Consider the following 13,057-nt stretch of genomic DNA (forward strand, 5'->3'; position numbering starts at 1 on the left):
ATTTAATTGAAATAAATATATTTGCTAGGAGAAAATTTGAAATATATTGGATTCACTGTGAGGGGGTGTCTCTCCCTGAAGCATTGCATTGTGGGGCTTCATAAATGCCCAGATTTGTAGATTATAATACTACATGTGCACTGATTGAGGTATAATATTGGCTCACCTGAGCTAGCTTTGAAATAGGAGGCTGCTGTTAGAAGCCTGAAAAATGGGGAGAGATGGTATTCCTGAAAATGACTAGTGCCCTCTCATTTTTAAGATTACTAGAAGCAGTTCTTGGACAGCTGCTTCCCCAATAACATATTTATGCATTAGCCAGAATAAAATTAAAGCTACAAAGCAGAGATCTAGGATAAAACCTGCTATGCAGCTAAGTAGTTTATGTACTTGCCTAATATGCAGATAATCAGTACCAGTTATAAGGAAGCAACAGGCAACAAATTGGAAGTGGCATTGTGTTATGCCACTGATTGAATAATGTACGTATGTGTGTAAGTGCAGTACACTGAGATTTTAAAGTCTAGGATTTTTAAAACAGCACACATACTCTTGAATACTTTTATGAACACCAGGCTAAAATTCAATATTTTCCATGCATCAGGTATGCAGGTTGTAGCCATATTAGTCTAGAGCAAAAAGCAATCAGGACCCATGGTAGAGGTGATATCTTTTATTAGAACTAGATTTTTGCAAAAAACATTCTTTAATTGCAAGCTTGTGGGCACGAACACCCTTCTTCAGGCATCAGAGAAAAGATTGGAGAAAAACTTTCATTTCTACCCAGGAGACCTTTTACAATCTTTTCTCCAATGCCTGAAGAAGAGTGTTTGTGCTCAAAAGCTTGCAATTAAAGATTTTTTTTTCCCGCAAAAATCTAGTTGGTCCAATAAAAGATATCACCTCTACTATGAGCCCTGATTGCTTTATAAACACAAGGCATTTCCTTTAAAAGTCGGATGGAATCTAAATCTAATCTAAAAATGAAGATATGGAAGAGAATATAGAAGTTAAATAAAAATTACTACCTCTGCAGTTGAAAAGAATAATTTCTTTTAGCAGGAGTTGTCCTATGCATATGATAATTAACATTTTGAGGTACATCTCTGTACATTTTTCTTGTCACAAAATTATCAAAAAATTTCATCTAGTAGTTTCCGGTGACAGCTTCCATGCTGAACCCAAGCAGCGAGTGTCAAGATGTGCAATTATGAAGAAAGTTAGTGCCAGTGGCTCTGTAATCGTTTTTTCTTCTATTAATATAGACCCTTTGAGAACTGAAGACTGTACAAGGTCAGCAAATACCTTCCCCAGTTTTTTAAAAGGAGTTTTCAGAGGCAGCACATCTGGTATATAAAACTATGCAACCAATAAGAAATCTGATTTCATATTGTTCTATGGTTTATTCTGAAACAATAATTTCCACCAATTGAAGTCAGCACAAAACAGGTACTTGCCTCCTGTAGCAATCTGGTATTTCTAAATGCAATATTAAACCAGTTACCTCTTCACCAGGATAAATGCCGTGTCTTATTCCTGTTCGTCGGGCTTTTGCACTACACTTACATAGTGGTCCATCATTCATCTGTCAAAAACAAAATAGAATTCTATTTTTATTGAAAAAAGGTAAGCGATGTTGTCTGGAAAAGCATATTGGTTTTAATGTCATGAGTGCTGACGCTCCTAAAAGCCTGTCATACTTAGGAGATTAAGTGGACATTCTGAAACCAATAAAGCTGCAAACTGTCTGTGTAGACCAATATAAGAAAACTGCAGAGCAGCATTAAAATTTCATGGCAATTTGTGTGAAGCAAAAGATGGGACAACAATGTCAATAAAATGGCACCCTTTTACTATCATGCCAATCTTTTTTATTTCTTTTGTTAGAATGACTTGCCATCCACCTACAGTTAACAGGGCTCAAAAAACCGCACTTTACACATACAAGTAGCTCATTTACTGGCTGAAAATTTGTGCCTGATGAAAGCGAATATGAGTCCAGGATTTCCCCTAATGTATGCAACATGTATATATATACTTTTTTAAGGTCTGAGGCTGTATTTGGCACTTTAGAGAAAAAAAGTGGAATCTTTCAAAAGTAACCTGCAAAAGGGGAAAAAAACCCTCTAACTGCTTTAGAATTACATCAGTGAATGCACCAAATAACTACGTCAATGGACCATATATAAAGTTGAAGCTTACCTCCTCCTTTTTACCTCCAGGGCCTGCGAAGTCTGAGCCCACTGCAAACTGTCAGCTTCCAGTTAGTGAAACACTCTAGCATGCTTTCTGGCTGTGACGTCACACACACCACAGAACCGCGCTAGAGACCAGAGCCAGGCTGGAGAAGTGAATTAAGTTCCTCTCCTCCCCTTTTACAGTTTTCTAAAGTTTTTTTTCATTTTGTTTTTATGATTTATACCCCACAGGGTCTTTAAAAAAAGCAAAAAAAAACTTCAAAAAACTGCAATATTGTACGAAAAAATGACCACGAGATCTACCATACCTGTACAAGCAGTCTGCGGTCCCAACACAGTTCCGTGGTGGGTGGGACATCGTCAGTCAATAGAAACAAGGCTAGGGTGTCTCAGTGACTAAGAGCCAACAATGCACATTGGGCATGGACTCCATATGGCCTGACGGGGAGAAAAAAAAGCAGTCCAGTTTTAAGGTTCATGTGCAGAATGCTCATTTGACATTTTCCTAGAAGACTATCATAACACATCCATGCAAGGGAAAGTAAGAGGTAGTGCATGTTCCCTACCCTTGGGTGCTTAAACGTGCAGATCTGAATACCAGTATGCCGATCAGTAGAGTTTTGCATTTATACAGTTCTGCACTTTCTGCGATCCTTCAAGAATCAAGGTGTTAAGTAAAACATTGTCATTTCAGGTCTAAGGTGAAGGCTCATTTCCTCACTTGCCTACAAATCTTACATAACAATAGAGGCAGCTAAACAAACAAAGAAATGAGCATTCAATCAGCAAAAATGCCTCCAGAAAACCAGGTCCTTCCAATAGCACCCAAAACTTGCCAGACATTTTTGAAAAGTCTGACCTTAATTCCTATTATTGGTTAATATTTGACTAACATCACTGAGACTGGGGGCCCAGAAATTTAAGTTAGATATAACTTGACATAAAATAGGTAGAAGTGAAAGCTCAGAATGGAGATGAATTTGCATAAAAAATGAAACATTAAGGGATTCTTGCCCCTTCTTCTGAAGAAAGTACTTGATGGTACTCCTGTTTTGTTCAGTTTGTTAAGCATCAGGGGATGCTGACCTGTTGCGTTTAAAATGCTATCACTTATATTTCTGAACACAGTAAAAAATTACAGTACTGAATAAAGTTCTCCTATAAAGGTATGTAACTAACTAGATTACAATGACTTTTTGGACCCTGTTCAGATGCTTCCTGAAGAACATTTCTTTTCAATAGAAGACCATGAGTAACCATGCATATCCAATATTACTCGTTCCATGGCCCTGCCACCATTATCTCCTCCTTCTCTTTAGTAAATATTATGTACTAAGCATAGGTGATGCGTTGGGGGGGTGGGGCATGTTCCCACTGCCAATGCTGGCGGCGGTGTCTACAGGAGCTCATCACGCCCCCCGACAGGGCCATCCCCACTGGTGCCACCACCGGCAGCGTCTGTGGGAGCTCGCCAGCTCCGGCCCTGCTGTCGACACCGCCAGCGGCGTCTGCGAATGCTCACTAGCTCTGCCACTGCCACCAGCGGTTTCTGCGGGTACCCCCCAAGACTCAGGAGGCACCAGTCGCCTGTGGTTCTAAAGATAGTAGTACAGAATGATTCAATACTAGTTTGAAACATTCAGTTCCTGCACATATACAATTTGTCTACATATGCCCATTTTTCAAAGTTAAACACATTGCATGTTTTCTAGTGTTGTTTTCTAAATAAATCAAAAAATTAAAAGTAATAGCACTGTTTTTCCTTAAAAAAAATCCCAGCAGTATAAATAATAGCTGATAATGGAAGATTCAACATAATCTTGAATTATCATGGCAGCAATGTGCATTGCAGTATCTTCTGCCACTATTATTTGTTGTGTGCTAGTCTCATGCTTCAAATAAAACGCCAGAAAAACAAGTTTACCAAGGTGTCATCTGACAAAGAGTTAGTACAGATCATAAAATAGTTAAGTAAGAAAGATGAAGATGGCAAATTTGCAAACAAAGACCACATATCTGTGTAATGTATACATTCAAACAACATTTTATGAGCTCACCAATTACATTAAACGAGGACTATAATCTGTGTGCAATTACAGTAGAACCATTAAACAAGAAATTAGGAGCAATAACAGCATATTTAAAGCATTATTTATCATTATGGAGTGAGAACTTTTGGGTGAATCATTTGTAATGCAGATCTACAAAACGTCTTTCTCTCACACCTGTATTTATCTTGGTACCTTTATTGCAAGGCTAATAGAACAGCACCATTAGCCTTGCAATATAAGAAAGGGAGAAAGGAGGACCCAGGAATCTATAGGCCCATAAACCTCACATCTGTCTTGGGGAAAATCCTTGAAAAAATTATCAAGGAGCACATCTGTGAGGGGCCAGAAGGGGAGATCATGCACAGGGGAAATCAACATGAGTTCAAAGGCAGGTCCTGCCAGACCAACCTGATGGCCTTTAATGACCAGGTAACTAAATCTCTGGATGATGGTGTCACCGTGGATGTAGTCTTTCTAGACTTTCAGAAGACCTTTGACACTGTCTCTCACCCCATTTTCACTAATAAACTGAGCGACTGTGGCACTGATGCCTTCACAGTTGGATGGGTCAAAAATTGGCTGATAGGGTGCACCCAGAGACTGGTGGTGGACGGGTTGTACTCGACCTGGTGGGATGCAAATAGTGGGGTCCCCCAATGCTCGGTCCTGGGGCCTACACTGTTCAACATCTTCATCAGCAAAGATGAGGGGGTGGAAAACACATTGTCCAAGTTTCCCAATGACACCAAGATGTGGGGAGAGGTAGGCATGCTTGAAAGGAGAGGGAGGCTGCAATTAGACTTAGACTACAGAAGCGGGTGGATGGTAATAGGATGGACTTCGATGTAGATAAATGCAGGGCGCTGCACCTGGGGAGAAGGAATCCACAGCATACATACAAGCTGGGGAGCTCCCCCCTTGAGACCACAGAGGTGGAAAGGGATATTGGAGTCATTATTGACTCCAAGATGAACACGAGCCACCAATGCCAGACCACAGCCAGCAAAGCCAACCGCACCTTGTCGTGCATCCAAAGATGCATCTTAAGCCGGTCCAGAGAGGTGATACTCCCCCTCTACGCGACATTGGTCCGGCCTCAATTGGGGTACTGCATCCAGTTCTGGGCACAGCACTTTAAGAAGGATGTGGCCTGCCTTGAGAGGGTTCAGAGGAGGGCCACCCGCTTGGTTGGAGGGCAACAGGGCAGGACCTATGAGGAGAGACTGAGGGACCTGAACCTGTTCAGCCTCAGCAAGTTGAGGCTGAGGGGGGATTTAGTGGCTGCCTACAAACTTGTTAGGGGAGATCAGCAGCAAATAAGAAGGGTCCTATTCCCCCCAGCAGCACCTGGGGTAACGAGGAACAATGGCCAGAAGCTGCTGGAGAATAGGTTCAGGTTAGAGATTAGGAGGCACTATTTCACTGTCAGGGTAGCTAGGATCTGGAACCAACTTCCTAGGGAAGTGGTCCTCGCTCCTACCTTGGGTAAATTTAAAAAGAGGTTGGATGAACAGCTGTATGGGGTCATGTGATCCCAGCGTGTGCTCCAACCAGTGATGGGGAGTTAGACTGGATGATCTATTCAGGTTCCTTCTGATCCCAAACTACTATGAAACTATGAATTATATTCCTAGTTCTAATTCAGAGTTTACAAACACAGTTAGATATTATCCAAGGCAAAGATTCTCTAGGATTCATGGAATTCAAATGAAGACTTCAGATTGAAATGGACATGCTTTGAGCAATGCAGCACTGCCTAGCAAGTGTTAAACAATCATCATGGATAGGAGACAACTGGTATCATCTAGCATACTACAAGTTTCCCAAAGTTAGTCCTTCAGTTCCACACTGTATGCCTGCACACAATACCTGTCCAGGATCATTGTACCACAGCTCCTCGTGAAGACGATCTGGGTGAGCTTTTTTGCGCTTAATTTCTGCGATGACATCAAAAACTTCAGAATCTGAGCTGCTGGAACAGCTGCTGTCATCTTCAGAGTCACAGTCTGAGTCACTGGAGCTCTCTGATTTATAAGAAAATACAGCTAAGCTTAAGAAAATATCAACTCATTTCCTCTCCCTCTCCCAGAGCAATGAATTTTCTCAACATCCCAGCACGTAGCATATAGTCCTGCAAGTTATTAAGACTTTCATGACATTCAAAATGAGCCTCTGGAGTACTGAGACAGCAATTTTGTTTTTCATAAAGACACAGCAAATACTAAATGCGAATGCCTGCACCAATTGCATCTGCTTACAAATATCTAAGCAGAATATTGGGTAGGTAGCCAAACCCCCTTTTCATTGTTTTTCCTCTCCATTCTCTCTCTTTTATCCCTTTCTCTTTATGTTCCTTCCCTGAAGCTATTCTATTTTTTTTTTTCAGGGTAAAGGAAGAACACTGGGAAGAAAGGGTAATAAACAACAGAAAAAGATCTGAGTATACATAGCAGTTGATGAACCTTTTCTGGACTATCTCTGGACTAGTCTTAATCCATATATATAGTTTATGTACCTCTTCTACTGAAAAGCAGAAATTAACTCTGTATCTCTAATGCTCTGCATCAGCAAGCACTTGAACATAATGCCTATGTTTATGTGTCTGAGTAGATTCACTGACTTCAACAGAACTGCTCCAAGACAGAGTTACACAGAAGAAAATGCTTGAAAGACCAGGACTTGTTTCTGTACTTAATGTAAATATCTTTTTAAAGAATGTATTTAATGTTTTTGGTAGATGCAAGTTAAATGATTTTCTGAGTCTGCAAACCAACTATGCAAAATCATGATGGCTCCAGGAACTTTGCTACTATATTGGAGAACTGGAGGCAAGAGCTACAGACTAGCTCAGAATTAAAATAACCTAATGACAGACTTCCAAGAATTCATGGAGTACAATTTGTTTTTCACTATTTGGTGATAGTCTTAGAGTTTGTCAGAAACTCATTGTCATTTAAAAAAATAATAGTAATTCAACTGCTGCATGAAGAGAAAACAGGAGAAAGAGACAGCATTTGCTGAAGTAGGAATTTAGATCTGATACTCAAAAATAAAATCAGTCTGACTGTAGAACAAGCCTGCATTGATACAAAGAGTTAGCCTGAGAGGCAACAAACTGCCAACCCCATAGCTGCAAGGAACAGAGGTAGAGCATTAAAGCTATATTGTTCTCGGCCTAAATTAGCCTTTACAGTGGAACAATTATCGGAGCCACTCTCAACTCTTCAAGCAACTCAACCTGTATACCACATATTATGAGTCTGGTAGCCCTTCCTCCTCCTAGCTACCACAGCCTTTCATGACACCAAGGAAATACACAGATGCCTTCATGAACCCATCCAACTGCAGAGGGTAAAAGGATGTTCAGGGACCACTGTTCTTGGGTTAAAATTTAAGCTATATGATTTTTATGCCACCACCATTTCATTTGTTCTTTTATGCTACATGAAGTAATTAAAAAAATAAAAATTTATATAATTTGTCAGTATAAATTAAATTTATTGGATTTTATATCTAGATAGTGATAGGTTCATTCAATAGATACGAATGATCAAGCTCAGGTTTGAGAATTTTCAGTTGCTTGCATAAACTGAACTTGAATTAAAAACACTGAACCTAAGATTATCATGTTATGTGGGTGAACCCTCTATTTAACAGTAATGTTGAGAAACATTCCAATTTACTACAATTTAATAAGTAACAACCGAGGGCCTGATACTGTTTCCACAGAAGTGAACATTACCTGAAGCAAATGCACACATCTGTCACTGATATCAAAGGAAGGAGGACAGGATTCAGAGTAAATACATATCAAGCAAGAATAACTTCATGAGTTGTATTTGGTTCATTTAACTAGTCATAACATCCTACATGAAAAAATGTATTGCAGTACAGATACTACAACCTATGAACCAACAAAATGTGAGTAAAGCTGTGCAGTAAATGTAAAGATGATGAACTCAGTGAGAATATGATTCAGGATTAAGACTGTGCAAGTCTTAGCAACCTTTGAGTTTATCAACATTACTTTTGTATCTTTTCTAAAATTACACTGTAAGCTCTTCAGAGAATGGACTATGCCTCCTCATTTGATCTGTAAGGTGCTTAACATACTTTTAGGTGTTAGATAGATGGAAAATAATCATATATTTTACCAACTTCATTAAGATATCAGAACTGAGACCTTATTTTAGAGTTCTGCTATTAAATCTTTGCTGAGAAATGGAGAATGATCAAGAATGTTTTATGCAAATTAAATGATGTATCATTTAGCAAGTTTTTCACTCTATGTCAAAACTGAGTTCTCAGCTCAATTAGTATCTTTCATACATGCTGATATCACTTCTTTAATCCTCTCTTGACTGTACTTTAGCAATAATCTTTTTTCAGCTGTCAGTGTTGTCTATATTTTGGCATTTGAAAGCTAATACCCAATTATCAATTGGTAAGATTTTGAAAAGTGTTTAGAATTGACCTACTCTGTGTTTATTAAGAACAATGATAAAACTCTCACTAATTTAACCAGAATGACAGTTAAGCTAATATTGAAGGAGTTTTTAAATCCCATCCGGTTTGCATATGTACAAAAGGAAGCTCAAATTGATGCAAAGAGACCTGAGTTTCAGGTCTTCACTAACATGGTGCTTACCCAAATCTTCATCTAGTTTGGTCTTTGGTGGCTCCCATGGTGGCCTGGCTGCTTTGGCTTTTGCCTGTCGCTTTCCTAACTCCTCCTCAAACCTTTCATACAAATCTCGGAGTTTGCTTGTTCCAACCACAGTGGAGTCCCCCTAACAAATACACAAATGTGTTAGCAAATTACACAAATTAAAGAAACTCTGAAATATCAGTGTCCTAAAACATTACCGTGGAGTTTAAAAAGAAAGAAATAAAAAGAGGCAGTTCTACAAGGCACAGAGAATTATTTTTATAAAGCAACTGGTGCACATCTACAAGGCATCCTTTTGCCTGCTGAATATGCTAGAAGATAACAAGAGTGCAGTAGTAAATGGAGTTATCTGGTTGAAATTCTAGGCAGATTATTCTGTGGTTAAGCGTATACCAGGAAGGCTGCACATGTTCATCATTGGTAGATATGCAGGAGTGGTTTTTTGCTTCTTGTACAGAACTCCTCTGGTGCCTTCCACGGATTGTGAGACAGAATCAGATTTGTTCAGAAGTATGTATAACAGAAAAGTACCTTTCTGTAAACTGCATTATCCTTTCTCCTCTATAGATAGCCAAAACAAACACCAAAAAACCAAGAGAATGTGGTGAAGAAGAAAGAACTACACTGCCAAAATGCAAGTAACTGATGAATGATGAGGATGAGACCAGAAAAGAAAGTAGCACTAGATGAGACTAAAATGTAAAGCTGATAAATGTCTTAATTGCTATACACAGTAATCTAGGGATTCTCTCAGACATACCACTTGATCCATCGGGTCACTTGAATAGTAGTTTTCTGAATGGGTACAACGAACCCAGACAGGCTTGAGCAATTCATCATCTTCCTCCTCATTTTTTTCTGAAATATTTTCCTCTGGTTCTTTGTCTTTGATATTGGTGTAACTCTTCTCTTTACTAGCACTCTGGCTTTCTGACCACCTCTCTCTGTCCTCCTCCCAACGAGGTCTCTTTCTCTCTCGGCTGGGGGATCGGCTTCAGGGGAAGAAAGCAAAGAGAAGCAACTTTCAGTTTTGTTGCTCTTTTAATACTGAACATAACATAAAATCAAAGCCTGCCTGCAAAACAATAAGAGCTCTGCCATGGGAATTACAGGAGATTGCATGCAGTATATCTTGATTTTAACTCTCAGACCTTTCAGTACAAACCAAATACAAGGAGTCACTTGACAGTAACTCAGAGATTTGAGTTTGAAAGCCCTTGTCCTTAAGCCCTAGTTTTGATCATTTTCTAACTCTCTAAGGCATTTTTTTATCCCAAAATACTTACTCTAACACCAGATGATGTTTTCTTTTTACTTTGCTTGAAAGATTTTAAAGCAAATCAGCTAAATTCTGAAAAATTACGAAATTTTACTCAATCCCTAAAATTCATTTTATGAAGACAAGGGAGAACGAAATAGCCATTTTTATCTAAAGCATTTAACATAGTCACATTGCTCATGTTGATAGACCTTTTACACCACTTTCCACTGCCATGCATTCTTTATGTATTACAAAAGAGCTTTCTTAGTTATATGTTAGGAAGTTTCACAAATTTACTGGGATTATTTTCTTGCGTTCCTCCACCGCAACATCTTCTAACTTACAATGACTCCTACTTAATAGGGCTCACAGGAGTCACAAAGATCTTGAGAAAGGCCTAAAACCGTTCTGATGCATATAATGATGTCTTGTTTTTAAATTCTGTGAACGTAATACCTTACATACTAGAAGCAAATGCTAGGCAAGCTCGATGGTATAAAGCTCCTGTTTCTAGCATCGTGGGGGTTCAAGAACTCAAATTTTAAAGTTAGAACCTTTCCATACCTAGCGAAACTGTTATCAGCTCAGGGTTGAATTCTGTATTTTCATAACCAAAGGCAGATGAGCTAAAACAGTATTTCTCTCCCCCTTTCCACCATCTCCCCCCCCCCCCCACACGCGTGCACAGTATGATAAGATTTTCCACATCAAATAAATGTTCCATCCTACCTCCCTGTTCTTTTATAATCTTTCTTGTAGGACCTCTCTGGAGATGGTGATCTTCGGCTATCCCGATGCCTATGCCTTTCCCTTTCCCGTTCCCTTTGAGAGTTCAAAATAAACAGGTTAAACAAAAAACCTTAACTTTTGTAAATACTGTTCCTGATAAAAGCAAAGAACAAATCTTAAATAGTTTATCAGTAATGGACTAAATGGCATGTTCCAACCATTAGATTTTAAGGAACCTAGAAGCCTTCTGGTGATGGTCCATTCCTCAAGAAATCTGACAGATCATCTCCTACTTCCCCCGCTTTCATCATCCATCTTAATACCACGTTAATTTACACCAAGCAAAGACAGCCTCCATAGCTCACCCATTCTACCTGCCATTTCATGTTAGAAAAGGCAGAGGGTTTACTCAAATAAATCCAGCCACTACCATTCTCATTCAGTTGGGGATTGAGGAAAAAAACCCAACCTATTCCATGCACATTAACTTCAGGATTGCAGCAATAAGTCAAGTCAAACATCTCATACAAGAACTCAGAGCCTGACAGTCACTTCAGAAGTGCATACAAGGAAATTAAAACATCCAATAAATAAAAAGAGAAATGCTCCACCACCTAATGACTACTTACACAAGAATAAATGTACATGTATGTGGAACTTTAGGAAGTTTCTATATTCACCTACAGTTGTTACTCCTTGCTTAACGTCATATTTATGTTCTTGAAAAACGCGACTTCAAGCTAAATGATGTTAGGCTCATGGGTTCATAGATGCTCAGGTCAGAAAAGACCTCAACAGATCATCAAGTCCAACCCCCTGCCCTGGGCAGGAAAGACTGCTGGGGTCAGATGACCCCAGCCAGATGCCTATACGGCCTTCTGTTAAAAACCCCAAGGTAGGGGAGAGCAACACCTCCCTTGGAAGCCCATTCCAAATCTTGAACACCTTTACCATGAAGAAGTTTTTCCTGATATCTAGCCTAAATCTGTTCTCCGTCAGTTTGCGACCATTGTTCCTTGTTACCCCAAGAGGCGCCCTGGTGAACAGAGCATCTCTGATTCCTTCCTGCGCCTGCCTAATGAATTTTTAGGCAACCACAAGATCACCCTCTCAGACTTCTCTTCCGGAGGCTGAAGACGTCCAGATCCCTTAGTCTCTTCTCATAGGGCTTGGCCTGCAAACCCTTAACCATACAAGTGACCCTCCTTTGGACCCTCTTGAGGTTATCCACATCCTTCTTAAAGTACGGCGCCCAAAAATGGACACAGTACTCCAACTTAAGCGAATCCAATTATGTTACCTACTACCAGGCTGCGGCCAAACAGCGTTATAACCGAACATTATGTGACTTTAATTGAGTATGTTCTCTAATAGGTCAGTGACGTAATAAGGAAACAACATTAACCAGGATGACGTTAAGTGAGGACTACCTGCACATCTGCTGCTACTACTCAGCCACCAGAGCCCACACAATCTTCTCCTCATTCATACTGCTTTACGTTGAGTCCTATCCTAACCCCTCTTGAGTTTATGGCCAGACTCTTTTACTACGTGTGCACACAGAAGACCACTCTAGGAGTCCCACTGAAGTAAATGCGTCTTCCTGCAGAGACTCGCCAGCATTAACGAGGCTTCCAGTGAGAGCAGGGAGTAGCACAAACAGTTTTTTCTGCTAATCCTCAGAACATGGACCATCTCATCTGGTAATGCCAGGTGGGTCCATTCAGCAGCTATGCCAGTGAACTAAGTATACTTTGGAAAGACATGAGCTGTTGGGGACCATAGTAGCTGGCACAAATGAGCGTCTACATGTAATTTCTGCCAGCTACCAGAAGTCTTGCTCTGCTCAAGAGAGGTATCTTAACTCTGCTTCAGAGAAAGTTTGAGGAAAAAACTCCAAATTATTCCTAGAGAACTGAATTTCTACTGGCACAACTGTGTAGTGTAGACAAGGCCATCAATACCACTTGCTGTGTTTCATATTTAGAAGCCTCTTTATTCATGAACATAATCACTCCTACATTTACCACAGGTATTGCATTTGACTGATACTTTAAAGTGAGGCAATTCCCTTGCACAAGTACTTGTTAAAAGAAACATGCATGCACTTCATGTAAAAAGCAAACATGTTAGATCCACAATGGTAGGA

The 13,057-nt window shown here is 39.8% G+C and overlaps 1 protein-coding gene across 1 annotated transcript in view; it reads right to left on the reverse strand.

Annotated features, from left to right (window-relative positions):
• Positions 1 to 13,057, reverse strand: part of DROSHA (drosha ribonuclease III) — a 115,700-nt gene that overhangs the window by 92,324 nt on the left and 10,319 nt on the right. The window contains exons 3-7 of the mRNA XM_006276323.4: positions 10,909 to 11,001; positions 9,679 to 9,910; positions 8,898 to 9,039; positions 6,119 to 6,273; positions 1,505 to 1,585 (exon numbers count right to left, since the gene is read on the reverse strand). Of these exons, the coding sequence (XP_006276385.2) occupies positions 1,505 to 1,585; positions 6,119 to 6,273; positions 8,898 to 9,039; positions 9,679 to 9,910; positions 10,909 to 11,001 (703 nt within the window). The remainder of the gene's footprint in view (positions 1 to 1,504; positions 1,586 to 6,118; positions 6,274 to 8,897; positions 9,040 to 9,678; positions 9,911 to 10,908; positions 11,002 to 13,057) is intronic.

This window comes from Alligator mississippiensis, chromosome 5 (genome assembly GCF_030867095.1).
Source record: "Alligator mississippiensis isolate rAllMis1 chromosome 5, rAllMis1, whole genome shotgun sequence".
In the NCBI taxonomy this organism is placed as follows: Eukaryota; Metazoa; Chordata; order Crocodylia; family Alligatoridae; genus Alligator; species Alligator mississippiensis.